Below are 15,712 nucleotides of genomic sequence, written 5' to 3'. Positions count from 1 at the left end.
ATGTACCCAGTCATGGTCTACTTGTGATGATGCCATTTTGTCATAATTGGCTTAGAGACTGGTTTCATTCCATAACAGAAAAAATGTTTGAATTGATTTATCATGTTGAGGCTGCACCTTTAAGTGTAAAAGTTATGTCTATTATAGCACTTATTCTCTGTGGAGTGTCATCTGCATATGTCTGTGCCTGCATGTTATTATTACCCTTCACATTGATATGTTTGGGTATATTTTGTTATACGCTTTACTTTTTATTATGGTCACCCAGTTTCCATTTCTTGTTCAGCAATTGCTTTTATCTATGAGCCTGTGTTTTAGTGGGTAAGTACTGTGTGTTTTGGTTATGTTGCAGAAAGGTTTTTATAGAACATGTTTATAAAGTATTCTTTAATTTACATGTCTCTGAGGAGTTTCAATCACATAGTAGCATTTTAAAGAACAAAGCAACATTATAATTTTTACTAAAAAATGTTCCTATTTTTAGGATCTGCAGACATTTGTCTTCTTAAAGCCTTTCTTCTCCCAGTCTCACTTTCTAGCTCTCTCTGACACTTTCATTCACAAACATTCTATGCATATCATTGTCTTATGCAGTATGATAAACTGTAGTTGTTTGACAATCAAAAGACAAACTTTCCATCCCTTCTTTTTTCCTAAGAACATAAAGTCCCAGGAGTCTAGAAAACTACGATGGTGTCTGGTGGCAGTGTGGCCCAAATATTTATTTCATTTGTAATGTACACAGCTGTAATAATTGACCAAATATCTACAGAAGAAAATTTGTATACAAGGTATATTACCTATGGCAGTTTGCCTTAATGGTGATATATAAATGAAAGAGCCCAAGGGAGCTACTGTGGGTTTGGTGCTTGAAACACTTGTTTAAAACCATATGATTTTCTTGCTGCAGAATCTGTGCTGAGCAGTTTGTTAAATTATCTAAGCTACCTATGCTTGTGATATGCTAACAGTGAAACCCTTTTGTGAACCCTCATCTCTCATAGCAATCTAATAACTTGAGAAACATACCCTCTGTCAGTGACCGGGCCTAGGGCCATCATAGGCTAAGCATGAGTCATTCTAGATGTGTAGTGTTTCACCAACTAAACATACATTGTATGTTGAAAGAGTATGATTTTTTATTAAATCAACTATCTACTGTTATTTCTAATGGAATCTGCAATAAAAAGAGCAGTAGAACAGAACAGAGCCAGGAAACGATTGCTCATTAAACTAAGACAGGTTTATTTAAGTTGTATTCATGGGCTGCGTCCAGTGTAGAAGCTATTAGTGTTAAAACTGTAGATTGAGTGATAACTTCACATTAATTGTTGTTTGGTTCCCTTTAGAATAATATTAGCTGCCAGGTTTCCTTCCCAGCCAAATCCTGAGTATATTTAATTATTCTGTATGTTGGAAACAATTGTACCAGTTTAATTCCTACCCAAAAGCTAAGTGCACCTGGAAACATTTTAAAAAAAAAAGAATGTGGCAAATTAGTGGAAGAGAATGAAAGTAAAAATATTTAAACACATTCTTATTTTTAATATGTTTTCATGCACTATGGTATATGTTGTTTATGCAGGTAAGTCATTCACTAGCTTTGGAGTATGTATCATTTGTATTTCTTGATAATACTGTGTTATTACCTAAAAATAGGCCAATGCCATTCTATAATCATTAATTATCCCCTTTAGTTTGGACTTGGACTCACAATTGTGTATATTATTATATGAAAACTCCACCCTTGTTTACATTTTTTGGTTCTAGACAAATATTCTCTAAACATAACTATCTGGGAAACAAAACCTTTATTGGGTTTAGTTAATTAGATGTATAGGTTTATTCACTAGCTATGGACAATGAGCTTTTGATTCAGTGCAAAAGATGGTAATGTTTGCAACCAGAATCCATGTTTTACTGTGCTCACTTCAGCCAAATTAATTTGATTAGTTGTGCTGAGTCACTTTGCAGTTAAGGTTCTGTTCCTTTAGTAAACACAAATACTGGACAAAACATAGTAACCCATAGCAACTACGTAAACCTAACTCTATTTGACTTTTAATGGGTTCTTTACATATCACAATGACAGTTTTTATTGCCTTGTACAAAGGGGACATACTCAACTGATAGTGAGATTGGTAACCATGAACAAGACGGACACCAAGGAACTGTCCAAACAGGCAGTAAACAAATACAGTTCAATGCAGGAGGGCTTTGTACAGGAAGTCCAAAGCATAAAACAAACAACAAATCTGCTTGTCCAAACCAATAGCTAAACTCAGGTCAGTTCCTCTCTAACAGAGTGCCCCCTAAAGGGATCCTTAAAACAATCAAGTGGCTCAGGATACCTTTTAGTGTTCTCTCAGCTGTCAGCTTTTACACCCAGCAGTAGGCTTTCAGAGCAGAAATAGTGAAAGAGAATGTCTAGTTTTAGTCACCTCTGATATACAAATGTCTAAGGACAGCAGAAACTGATTAGTGAGGTCTAGGTAACAGGAAAGATTTGGCCCTAGGACTGGAGGCTTTATCCCATCCAAAGCTAGACAAATCTTCCGGTCTCCAGAACATGGACAGAACTAAGATCTGAGAACATAAATCATTGGTTTTCTCTATAGCAGACAAAATCCTAGAGCCTCTCAACATGTGTAGGTGAGATACACAGGTAACAGATCATCCACAACCCTGCCAGCCAGCACCTCACATGTTAAATGACTTTGCGCATTTAACCATTTACTAAATCAGTGTAAGCAAACCTCTTAGATTTTTGGGGCTCCACATGTGAAGCTTCCAAAGGACACACATAACATTTTGCTTTGATTTAGAAAAAAAGGAAATAACATAGTAAATAGCATGCATAAGCATTGGATATGCATAGTCTGTCATAGGCAAGCGATACTTCAGAATCCAGATACAACAACAGGGTCATATAGAGAGTTAAAAAAAATAAAAAAATAGCAGGTACTTCAGTGATTCTCAAACTATTGGCCATTTCAGTGACAAACTGCAAGTTTCTTTTTAAGAAAGAGAAAGGAAAGGCTTTTCAGTACTCATGCTACACATTCTTTTTTCTACCAGGTCACCAAAAGATTGCAGTGGAAACCAGCAATGTGTGTTTTGAGTAGTGTATCTGTCATCTCTCAGCCTAGGATTGTTCCAAGCTGTCCATGCCATGCATTTTATTGTGGGGTACAAGCCAGTACCAGCGAAAAGTTTTAAAGTTTGTGCTTCACCCTATTTGGCTCTATGGCATTTCAGCTTTCTAAATGCTGTTGCCCAAGTATCACAGAGGGACTCACAATCTGAGTGTTTCTGTAGTTAAAGCCATCAAAACATAAATCAAGTAGATGCAAGTATAGGAAGTATGGCGTGCAATTGAGGTAGACTGTTCAGTATACAAGTTCTGCCTAGGACTTCACAAAAGCATAGATAATTCCCTGTCAAATCAAAATCTAGTAATAAATGATGAAAGGTAAAAACACTAGTCATTTGTTTCCCATATCCTGGCCAGATTATATTTCCCAACAACTAGTTTATTGCTGAAATTATAAAATGTATATTCCTGCAGTTTGTAATATACATAGATACACCTGTGGATCTTGCTGTTTCAAATTTCATGCATATATGATAACAAAGCAGCATTATGAAATTTGGTTTCACTACCAAGTAAGTGCAGCAACTGACAAAGCCCCCTGATCCAGATATTTACTTTATGAAGTGAATGCAATCACATGGCGTACATTAAAGGGCCTATGTACTGGAGCTCCTCTGGTATGCAACTTTTTAATTTCCTGAAGTTTTTTTTTTAATGTACTATAGCTTTATATAGATTCAGGAAGACACATATAGTGTAAGGAAACCTGTCTAAGCAGTAATGCAAAAGGGCAGAGATAATGTAGTATGTTCTCCTTGTAAGGTGCCGGGAAAAAAGAAAGTTGATACCATCTCATTTGGTCCTAATAATGCTGCCAGGTTTAATGTAGGAATGCAGCATACAGCTTTTCACCTTGTTGACATCTAATTTCTCTACTGACAAAGGGCTCACTCCCAGGGGAGGCTTGCAGTTTGGCATCTTTTAAGTCATGTGAGGAGAATACACAATACACTCCACATATAGCTTTCATTATGTGACAAATGCCACAGCAATTCCCATGAAAAATGTAGAAGGTTCTCCCACAGGGGCTTCTCTTGTTCATCTGTACACATTGCAAGAGAAGGCTGTAATGAATGTTCAAAGGCCTATTAAAACAGCATCTCGAGCCACAGTGGTTTACAGGCCTAATCCATCTTGTATAAAATGTAGCAGACATTAGTTTACCTAGTACACTCAGTGCTATCTTCCTATCTGATCACTGGATCAGTTCTACAACATAAGAATAGTTAACAGAAGAAAGGTATCCGGAATCAGGCGAAATTCAAGCCCTGTATAGCTAATGTAAAAAACAGGTGATTTTTGAACTGGATGTCTGTTCATGTAAAGACTGAATGATAAATCTTTCATACACAAAGATCACCAAAAACTGACAGTTTACTAGCACAATAATTCTTAGCTTTTGTCTTTTTTTCATCTTCTGCAATTATGACACAATAAGCACATGCATATCCTGTCCCTGGAAGCATACTAAATGGGAATAAACTAGAAAAACTATAGAGTGAAAAAATATCTGACTATGTTTCCGTTTGTATTTTGTTTCAATATTAAACTGTTTCATTGTGCTGCCTTTTACCTACACTATGTTACACAGGCTACACCGGTCAGAAATTGTAGCCACCAGTCTAAAAAAAAAGACTAATAGTTATATTAGTGGTTTAACATACAGAACAATTTCAGATAGAACAGACATTAAGAAAAATAACCATTCTATCTTATCTGTTGCATGGTTGTGAAGTGTCCCTTGTGCTTGTCTTTTCTGCAAACACTATGCTTTACTAAAGCCAAACTTCAAACTCAATCATATTGGACTAAGATTTCCAGCTTTAAAAGAGGTAACTTTTTACTGTATAAAGGACTGGATTAAAGTCATTTCCCAATGAGGAATAGATACCTTTGAAGTTAACGTGTAGTGAATAGTGATGCTGAACTGTTGGCCCTTTTTGTGCTCCTAAAGTTAAGTGGAGCTGATTCCCTCCTGACCAGTTGACCAATGTGATGGGTGGACTTCTTACTACACCACTGTGCCATCTTGTGGAAGGAGCTCATCTTCGAAAGAATACCGATGATCAAAGCTAAGGATGCCACTAGTCTTTCCAAGTCTTCATGAGCAAGACACACAAGATGGCTGCCTTCGGTATAAATAAAAGTGTTTGCTTGTGGGATTTACCCTTGGTATGTGAGTCACTCTGAGGGAAGAGAGAAGTATGTTACCAAAAAGTAGTGTGCATAAGTAATGGGTCTTTCATGCAGATTAACAAAAATATGTTCACTTTCTATGTTATGTGTATCTAAAAGACAGATATATGATTTCTTGTTGTTTTATCTATTATTTTTTAAGTCATGCTAACTTGGTATTTTTCTTAGGTCATAGCTGAGTGCAGCAGTTTGCAATATTCAGACTGCCAGTGAATGAATGCTGGGAGATATGGTGGATAACTGCTTAGCAAAATTATGTATATATTAAATAAGTACAATGTGTTTTATTAGTGGTGCCTGTATTTTGTTATTTCTTGTAGGAGCTCAGGAATGCACACAGTGAACAACTCATGGGTATCCGAAGAGAGGAGGAGATGGAGATGTCGGATGATGACAGTAGTGATGTTCCCAGCAAAAAAACCAAAGTGGATGATACAGGTGAGAACAATATCACTGTGTCTTGTTATAGGACAGGAGCAAAACATATTTGTCTGTGTGTTACATACGTGTTTGCTTCTCCATCAATCAATATTTTAAGAAGCAGACAATTTATTTTATAAAATTAAGTGGCAATATAAACAGTCATATAACAGTTGTATATTGGTAAACGGTGGGATCCCTGGCATTGAATCTTCCCATAAAATCCTCAGACCCAAATGATAGCAAGCAATCCCTCCACCAGACAGAATGCTGAGCAGTTTAAAAAAGGTAAAGAACTCTAGATGATAAGAGGTCAAGATGAGCTTGTGTGTAGTTTTGATCAGATAAAAAATAAGGTCCAAATATTTAATCTAACAATTTTCTCTTAGATCATGATACCACTCTTTCCCTTCAGTAGATCCTCCATTGACAGTAATGTTCGCAGCATGGATAGGAGAACACAAAACCAGAATCCCAAAATGTAACCCATAAAAACATTCATAAAAAAAAAACCACATACAGTACATTAAAGTTTCAAATGAACAGCATTCAAAATGGTCACTCCTGGTACAATAATTTTAGAGAAAAGCATGTGACTTCATCCTGACCTCCTATCATTTAGAAGTCTTAACTTTTGGTAAGCTGCTTTTTTGGAAATCTCCAATGCTGGGGACCCCTCTGTTATTAACCCATATACATTTTAAACTGTTTATGGCACCAATTATTTATCTTCTACGTTGGTATAGTGATAGTATATACCATTGCAAGTAAACAGCTTATTGTTATTTTTGTATTATTATATAGAAAGCGCAGGTTTTGATTTTATTGTCAGATTGATCTGTCAAAGTATGGGGAATTGTCTGTGTTTTCTCGTGATAACCAAATTCAAATTTCTATTTTCCAGCTGTGATTTTGTGGTGTAGGGTTGGGTCAGACTGGTTGATGTGGGAGCAGTTCATCTTATTTATTGATAAATAAGGTCCACTGCAGGTCGGTGTTACACATAATACCCAGATACTTACCTCATCTTCTTAGCTGTGCTAATAAATGACAGATTAGTGGTTGCTTTGGACAACACAGTCTTCTTTTAGATTCTCTCTCAGTACCAGTATGGAGAATGATAAAGCTCAGAGTTTTGTGTGTGTTTTCTTTTTAACATGATATAGCCATTTTATTTTGGTTGCCAACCACATCAGGAATTATTTTCTATGAAATATGGTCATTTTTTATGAACCTGTGTAGAAATATTAACAAATCGTATTATATTGCATACCTTTACATGGCCTCCCAATTTGATTTCTTTATGAGCATCAGTATGGTATTAATATCACTTTGTAAGGCCTTACCAAGTGTATTACCAGGTCCACAATGGCTTCCAATAGACTGGATAAAGGAAAGTTGGAAAGCAATTAGATGTCAGCATAAAGCCTGTGTGCAGATATGTGTGTTAAGTCAGCCTATAAAATATGCTGAACTCATTTCCCATATTGCAAAAATGACTCTTGCAATGAAGCAATTGTGTAGAATAGCAATGTAAGTCAGATCATTTTCCATTACATTGAGGATGTGAAGGCAGATGAAACCAGTGTTCTAATTCCACATCGCCAATGCTATTATATAGATTACATTTTGTTATGTTTTCAGACTGATAAGGTTTTATGTCGGATCATTACATAGGAGGATTGATGTAATCCCTTTTTCTTAACAGGTTTTTAGAACACATAGGCAATTTTTTTTAATGCGATAAGAGACAAAGTTGCTATGGAAAATGCCATAGCAACCTAACATCTTCACAGAGCCAAGCAGCCACTTGTGACAGCGGTCCAAATTTACATTTATTTTACTGTCATTTTATCAGTGTTGCAGGTATTTCATTTTGACATACTGTTAAATTATGCTTTTTCTGTCTGTCCCACGGAAAATTATCAACACAGTGTTACAGAGAAAAATTCACTGCAATCGCAACACATTGTATATATTTAAATAGACATACACAAACAAGATGAGCAGAATATTTAAAGCGGGTACTGAACAGATTATGTAACATAAGCTACTCAGTTCCAAGTTGACAGTTATTCTCCAATGTACAGTTATATTTTTCTTTAGCCAGTTCCACTAACATAAAGGGAATATTAAAATTGTAGCTAATGGGTTACGACATGTTTGTTGATATGTACCAAAGACTGCAGTAGTAGACTATTGTGTAATATTTTCAATGTCAAGATGTTTTCAGCAAAAATGTCTGATTATCTGTAATCTGATAAGGCACATTATTCAAAGGACTGGTTCACCCAAAACTGATTTTAGTTTTACTGTGCAGTTTATGAAAAGCTTTTTTTTTAGTTTTTGTGAATGGGGGGGGGGGGTGATTATGTTTGCTGTCCATGTCCTATTCTCGAGAATTCCATTCATGTCCTGTTCCAGAGACAGAACAGCAAATAGCAGAAGATTTCTCCAAAAGGACCAGAAATCCCCTCTTAGACAATTTTAACTGGAACAGGTATCCCCATTGGCAGATTTTCTCAATTTGTCTTCCCTTGATAACGATGGCATTTTGGATTTCCCATCCCTTTCCATCCTGGTCACCAAGACACATAGTGAAGGGGAATCTTTCCAGCAGGGAAGCAGAGGACAAAAAAAAAAACACTTTCAAAATGTAGACATACTTTAGTGCTGGTCAACTGAATCAGCCCCTAGCTGGTGATCTGTTTTTGTAATGATATATTTGAAATGTCTGTTCTGGAACTCCCAGGATTTCTCTCAGTTTCTACTAGAGTTTTTATTTTTTCCAGAAAGGACATTTTTTAAGTTTTCCTCCCCACCATGTCGTATTTTGACAGCGGGACTCCCTTGTTTTCAAAATACATTGATCAGTGCTGCAGCTGTATGGCTTAAAATGCTGATCGAATGGAAATTTTCCAGCACGACTGTTCATGAGAAGTCATTTGATTGGAATTTCAATCCAGGCATGGCTAGCTTTAGAATGTCTTAAGGATGATGTAAAACCAAAATGTTTTTGGGCTAGATTAGGTTCTGGTTGAGACCTTGTCAGCTTTTTTTTTTTTTTCCTGTCTGTGTCCCAACAGGGATAGTACCTTTCACTTTTTGTTCCAGAGACCCATACAGATGAATAAGGGAGGAAAATATTATTTTAGGCAGTTGTCACTGCAACAGGCATCCACATATAAGTCTTCCCCTAACCTGTTTTTGTAACATTTCTAAAAGTTTGGATTTCTCATCACTTTTATAGCAGAGATAATGGTCAGCTTTTATGGTGTTATTGCTTCTGCGTTTTGTGATTGTTCCTGGTTGGGCAGTCAAAATACAGGGTAAGAGGCAGTATGTTTGGCTTGGAGGTGAAGGTTTCTTCCTCCGTGTGGTCATGTTTCTTTGAGTACCATCAACTGCAGCTTACATAAAGAAGATCTAAGTGGATTGTCAACACTCTCCTAGTTTACGCACACCACTCATTTGGACCTACAATTTTCACCTTATTTAAGGTATTTACTGATTGTTTCTATGCACTTTATGTTAATGCTTTTATTAGATAGCGCTGCACTGTTGTTTTGAGTATTTTCTGATAACATCCTGCATTCATCTTGCCTCAGTTTTCACTAGATTCCTTGTGCCTTTAGAGCTCACCCCCCAAAACATCAGTGAGCTACCATGGTGTGAGAATGGTATTTTATCACTTTAGGCCTTGTTGACCGCTCTCTATACATAGCACTTATGGTTGTGACCATAAAGCTTTATTTTGGTCTCATCACTCCAGATTATAGTGTGTCATAAGTTGGGAGACATGTCAAGGTGTTGTCAGGCATATTGTAACTGGGATTTTTTGTGGCATTGGCACAGTAGAGGCTTCTTCCTGGCAACTCGACCATTCAGCTCATTTTTGTTCAAGTATCTTATTCTGCTCCTTGCAACAACCACACCGTCTTTTTCCAGAGCAGTCTGTATTTCTCCTGAGGTTACCTGTGGATTTTTCTTTGTATCCCGAACAATTCTTCTGACAGTTGTGGCTGCAATCTTTCTTGGTCACCTGACCTTGGCTTGGTATCAAGAGATACCTGAATTTTCCATTTCATTATAAGTGATTGAACAGTACTGACTGGCATATTCAAGGCTTTGGATATCTTTTTATACATCCATAGATACTTATATTTTTATACAAACATGGACACTTTTTATTATGGGGCAACAATTCTGTCCCTGTCTCCCAGTTGTGCGCCTGCATTGTCACCCTGTCACATGGGCTTCTGACAGAGACTACTGAAGGCCATTTCCGAAAAACATTATGCAGGCTTGGTTTACTGCAAGGTCATAGTTGGTGTGACATTGTGTAGACAGGAAGTGCCGTAGAGGCTGCAGGAGATCAGCAGCACTCATATGCAACAAAGGATACTAAAAACTGGACAAAAAAATTTGACATGCACCATTTTTTTTTCCAATGGAGTGTGAGATTACTGGTGTACATGTGTTGTAGTGTGCTAAAATGCATATGCCTCTTGGGTGCATTGCCATAGTGTGTTAGGGTGCCATTGAAAGTAAATGTATGTTTTGTTTTGGTAAAGTATGCGCTTCTGCAGTGCACCATCACTGAAAGGTGTGAATGGGCCCTCAGGAATTTCATCTACTTTAATTGTAAAAATACCCTTTTTCTTTTTTCAGATAGTCACAAAGCCATACCCGACTTTTTCCATGTTATTTGGCATACATATACGGTAGCTTAATATACACCTGTAAATGACACAGTTGGGTTGATTTAATAAAAGCTATTCACTTTGCATGGAAGTTTTCCCTTATCTCAGTGAGTGAGATGAAATTCTCTTGACTTCCACCGTTCAATCATGTGCAAGCAAAAATGCTGTTTTTTTTTTTTCTTTCCTTTTTATTTTTTATTCTCTTTGCACATGATTGGGCAAGTTCCTGTTTCACAAATCCTTGAACCTTTTTGACTACCAATCATATGTAAGTTTTTGGAAATGGCGCTATTTTGGCTATATTTTAACTAAAAAAAAATACAAAACAAAAAAAACCTTTAAATTGCATAATAGCACTTAAAGTAAGCCTGCCATAACTAAATTGTATAAAAACGAATATCCCAAATGCAAAGACAGGCATGATAGGGTGCTAGTACAAATATCTACATTCCTTAATACGCAATTTCAACTCACCTTGGGAGCCTAAACTAAAGGTGACCATACATGGATCAAAATTCAGCCAGTTCAGCAAGAACTGGCTGAATTTTAGATCCATGTTTGGCCACTGTAGTTGAACCGAAGTCGATTTATCGATCAACTTCTATTCAACCACCCTCTCAGATTTCGATAGCTTGATCAGCACTGTAGGTAGTAGGCTGCAGCTTTGATCTGTGTATTCTGAAGGCAGGGGAGTGTCCCCACTGTCAGAATACAATAGCGCAGTGGGGAGGATTCCCCCATCCACATCAAACCATTTAAGGCCAGCTTAAGTGTACATTTACTGAGGTGTGGCAGAATTACCTTTTGCTACATGAAACACTGCAAACCAGTGCCTGAAATACCCATTGAGAGGTCCCAACATTTCACTTTGTCGTATTAGGGGAAGTAGGGGTTCATGTCAAAGCTTTGACTTGCAGAAATTTTGTATTTGAATAAAGTACCTGCAAGCTGGAGGTGCACTTTGAAAAGGGTATGTAGTGTGACGTGGTGATGTGGCACAGGGTTGATAGCTTCATACAATTTAATAATGATTGGCCTACTTCAATTCTTCAAAATACAGCTGCAGACCATTTACGTATTTCATTGTGAAAAAAATCATGGTAGCAGTTTAGCCTGAGGACAATACAGTGATGCGAAAGAGTGCATAAAAGTACAAGAGAATTTGTTTTTTTGCTGGATTCCAAATGACTTGTATTGTTCCATTATACAGTTTTCCACCCTCGGGTGCTCTCTGATACTGAATTATGTGCAGAATCCAGTTCTAGAGATAGGTGGAAATGTTATTTCCTAGATGGAAGTGTTTTCCTCAGGAACACAAATACCCCAGGGATCTGCATCTCTCTGACAGTCAGTAGCAGACTGTAATGACATTGTGTTTGCTAACATTCTCTGTTCTTCCTTTCTATATGAGGTTAATAAAATTCCTAATATAGTTGGTGCAGGGGAATAGGAATACCATTAAACTCCGAAGGCTATATAATGTGTAATACAATGGATCAAGATGTAGTCTGCACATTTTCTGCTTTAGTGGACTATCCTGTATACTTTACTTTTCTTGTGTAGCACAGAAGTAGCTTGGTTTCTCGCACCACTTAACTCACTTGACTGAAAACAAGAGTTCCAGGGGAGTATTTTAGTGGATAATTTGAAGAACGTTATAGCAGTCAACTATATATTATGCAAGACAATGTGGTTAATTTACTAAAACTAGAAACTGCAAACTCTGGTACAGCTCTACATAGAAACCAATCAGCTTATAGTTTTTGGCAATGCTTAAAGGATAAGTTCACTTTTGGAACATGTTACATGTTCCACCCATTTTTAGGATGGAACATGTAACATGTTCCTCTAGCCGCAGCCGCACCCCCCGCCCCTACTGTCTGTCAGAGTTGAAAACAGTGCAGCTGTGAGGGGCTCCACCCACACAGACGCGTCACTCATTCACAGTGTTCTATGAATGAGTGCCTACAAGTCCCGACAGCCTTAGTGGCTGTGGGCTTGTAGTTTTCAATGAACTACCAAGGCTCTGTGGAGCGCTGTGGTAATTCATTGAAGTTTCCTGTTAATATATCCGCTTGCTCGTACATCCCGTATTGGCAAGCAAATGTTCTGACAGGAGACCAGCATGGCATCAGCGATCTACTGATCACTGGTGAAATGCTTTACAGGCTCCTTTGGACAAAAATAATAAATGCACATTTTTTTTACCTGCAAAAAAATGGGCATTTATTATTTTTGTCTAAAAGGTGAACTTATCCTTTAATTAAACAGACTGAAGTTAGAAGATGATTTGCTACCATGCATAGCTGAGCCAGATGAGCACTCTCTAGGTTTTAGTAAATCAACCCAACTGTTGTGTTGTTTTAAAATTGTGAACTGTCTGTGCTTGAGGGTTGTCTAACTTATTTTCCAAATTAAACATTTCCAGCCTTGAATTCTTAGCTCTGCCCACCCATTGTAGCCATTTGTCCCTTTCTTATTTCTGGATTTTGTGTGCATTTATTTATTGTAAATTAATGAAAGTGCAAGAGGGAATGATGAGACACCCACATTGGCAGCAACTTGCCACATTGGGGATCATCCTAAACTCTGGAAATCTGAACAGACAAAAGATGTTGTGCAGCTCACGTGTTTTTGCCCATATAATTCCTGATGGACACAAAATAAACAACTTTCTCATTTTTGAATATTCATTTAGCCTATGAGAAAACTGTCACTCATAGATCATGAACTGTTGGGACAGTAAAGGCCTTGGCATTAGTAGATTATGTAAGGCAGGGAATAGTCCCTGTCATTCTGCTTAGGATCTTTAGTGTGAAGGGAAAAGTTATCATAGAAATGCTTGGGCTAAGATGAAACCACCTGAAGAGGATTGTAAAAATAGAACAGATAAAACATAGGACGATATAAACTTGTTGACCATGGGATAAAGCTGTGAGATGGGATTTGTTCAGTAGTTACTAATGGGCAGTCTGTTACATGTCCTGTGAACTAGCAAATATTTTACACTTGCTGTAGATTTTGTTTGATCTATTCAAACTGTGGAAAGGTACATTTTTATTTCACTGCTGCTCTTTGCTATTGACAGCAAAGTCACAATTTCTACTAATAGCTGGCTCTAATTAGCAGTTCTGTCTTTACAACTTTTTTCCTACAATTTAAAAAGTACAGTAGTTAATAATTGCTTCATTTTGTTAGACAATTAAGAGTATATGTAGATATATACAAAATCTATTATCATTTGACAAATGATTTAAATGTACACTATATTATTATAATGTTTAATTTTCATGCAGTTTCCATTTACAATAATTGCAAAAGTGTTTAGTGCTGTTGATTAGCTCTCTCTAATTATACTGAATGACATACCCTCCTGAAGATTTTTATTCCAAAACGTTACATTTTTATTTTTTATTGAAACTTTGTTTTAAGTTAAGAACACATCTTACAGCTGAACTACAGACCGATCTAAAAACACTGTTAAGATCATCTATATATTGAAATGATATTAATTGTTTTGACTAAATTAAAAAAGGATGTTATACTTAGGCAGCCCATACATGATTCATTTTTTTGTTCAACCAGCGGGGTGTTTTTTTACCTTAATGCAGGGTTTGCATTAAGGTAAAAAAAACAGCTTTTATAACCACTTTAAATGAAAATCATTGTATGTATTTTCAAGCACATTTGGTGTAAATGTATGTGAATTTCCATCAGTTTCCTGTAATTATATATAAAGAAATCATCAAATCATAAGTCCAGAAAAAATATATATGTGCCAATACCACAAAAAAATATAAAAAAACTTTTAAGTGCAAAAAACTTTTGTGCAAAAAAAGTGTCTAAATATGAAGAATTTCACCAAAAAACCTTGATAATATAATGGCAGATCATCCATAAATATATCTTCAGAAACGGAAACTCTACAACACACCGATCCTCATCGATCGAAATAACAGGATGAAAAACTTCAATCAAGCTCCGCCCAAATCACATATATATACGGAGCTTGATTGATGTGACGTCATTACGTTTTTTGGCTGCCAGCTACTGCGCATGTGCTGAGTAGCCAGGCTCGTTTATGTGATTGCTGTTATGCTGTTGATGCTGGTGTCGGCTGGGACACCTCTTGAGTAAGTGCAATGAGTACCTAATAAAGGAATTGGTTTTTATAATATTGCACCATGAAGTCTTTCTGTTTCTCTCGAGTGCTTGGCATTTCCACCCATGGATACGATTGAAGGTGGTCTTTTATCTATTGGAGAAGTGGATTTTCGATTAACTACAAAGTTTTTCATCCTGTTATTTTGATCGATGAGGATCGGTGTGTTGTAGAGTTTCCGTTTCTGAAGATATATTTATGGATGATCTGCCATTATATTATCAAGGTTTTTTGGTGAAATTCTTCATATTTAGACACTTTTTTTGCACAAAAGTTTTTTGCACTTAAAAGTTTTTTTATATTTTTTTGTGGTATTGGCACATATATATTTTTTTTCTGGACTTATGATTTGATGATTTCTTTATATATATTTATATACATTTACTAGCGCAAATTATTTATTTATTGGTACACTTTATATATGGTGATTTTTGCAGCTGGTACACTATTAGTAAGTTATACAATTTTGACCATAGGCGCTATTATTAATTTTTCTTAGTTTCCTGTAATTCCCTGCAGAACAGAGTATGTACTTGGGAAGGGAGAGGGGCAACACTGAGAGTCAATTGAATATTATTGACTTGCTGACATTAAGAAAGAACTGCTACTTCTTCATTCACTGTCTGATCAGCAGGCTTGGAGGAGTCTGGTTAAGGCTTTGTTTACACTTGCTGTTGGATGGCGGCAAAAATGTGTGCTTGAGCTGCATTTTTACAACCTGCCAATCGCTCAACCGTGCAGTAGGCAGTGGACAGGGATGTTTACATGCTGCGGCAAAGTTGACCCAACATGTATCAGTTGGCACGCAGCAAGCCCGCTGGACGCTACACATGCAAGTCAATGGAAAAGCACCACAATTGCCCTTCAACTGCGTGCAATTCATGCAGTTGTGGCTTGATTGTCCGCAAAAATGGGGTTAAAACAGGAGTTGAGGAAGCGTTGCATTGTGGGACAGAATTAAAATTTATCAAATTTTAAAAGGCAATTCAAATTAAGAAAACAACAAATGTAGGTGTATGCAGTTTTCTTTTGAGCAGGTGCGTTATTTATACAAGTGTCAGCTGGGATGACACCATT

General features: G+C 36.8%; 1 protein-coding gene across 5 annotated transcripts in view; it reads left to right on the top strand.

Moving 5' to 3' along the window:
* Positions 1-15,712, top strand: part of ENOX1 (ecto-NOX disulfide-thiol exchanger 1) — a 745,756-nt gene that overhangs the window by 642,276 nt on the left and 87,768 nt on the right. For all 5 annotated transcript variants that reach the window (XM_089668837.1, XM_089668835.1, XM_089668838.1 and 2 more), the window contains one exon: positions 5,671-5,788. In XM_089668837.1, the coding sequence (XP_089524963.1) occupies positions 5,671-5,788 (118 nt within the window). The remainder of the gene's footprint in view (positions 1-5,670; positions 5,789-15,712) is intronic.

The sequence above is a fragment of the Staurois parvus genome, unplaced genomic scaffold (genome assembly GCF_062004578.1).
Source record: "Staurois parvus isolate SC_StPar_1 unplaced genomic scaffold, SC_StPar_1.0 ptg000064l, whole genome shotgun sequence".
Lineage (NCBI taxonomy): Eukaryota > Metazoa > Chordata > Amphibia > Anura > Ranidae > Staurois > Staurois parvus.
The sequence above is the reverse complement of the archived record's forward strand: the minus strand, read 5'-3'. Positions and strand labels throughout refer to the sequence as shown.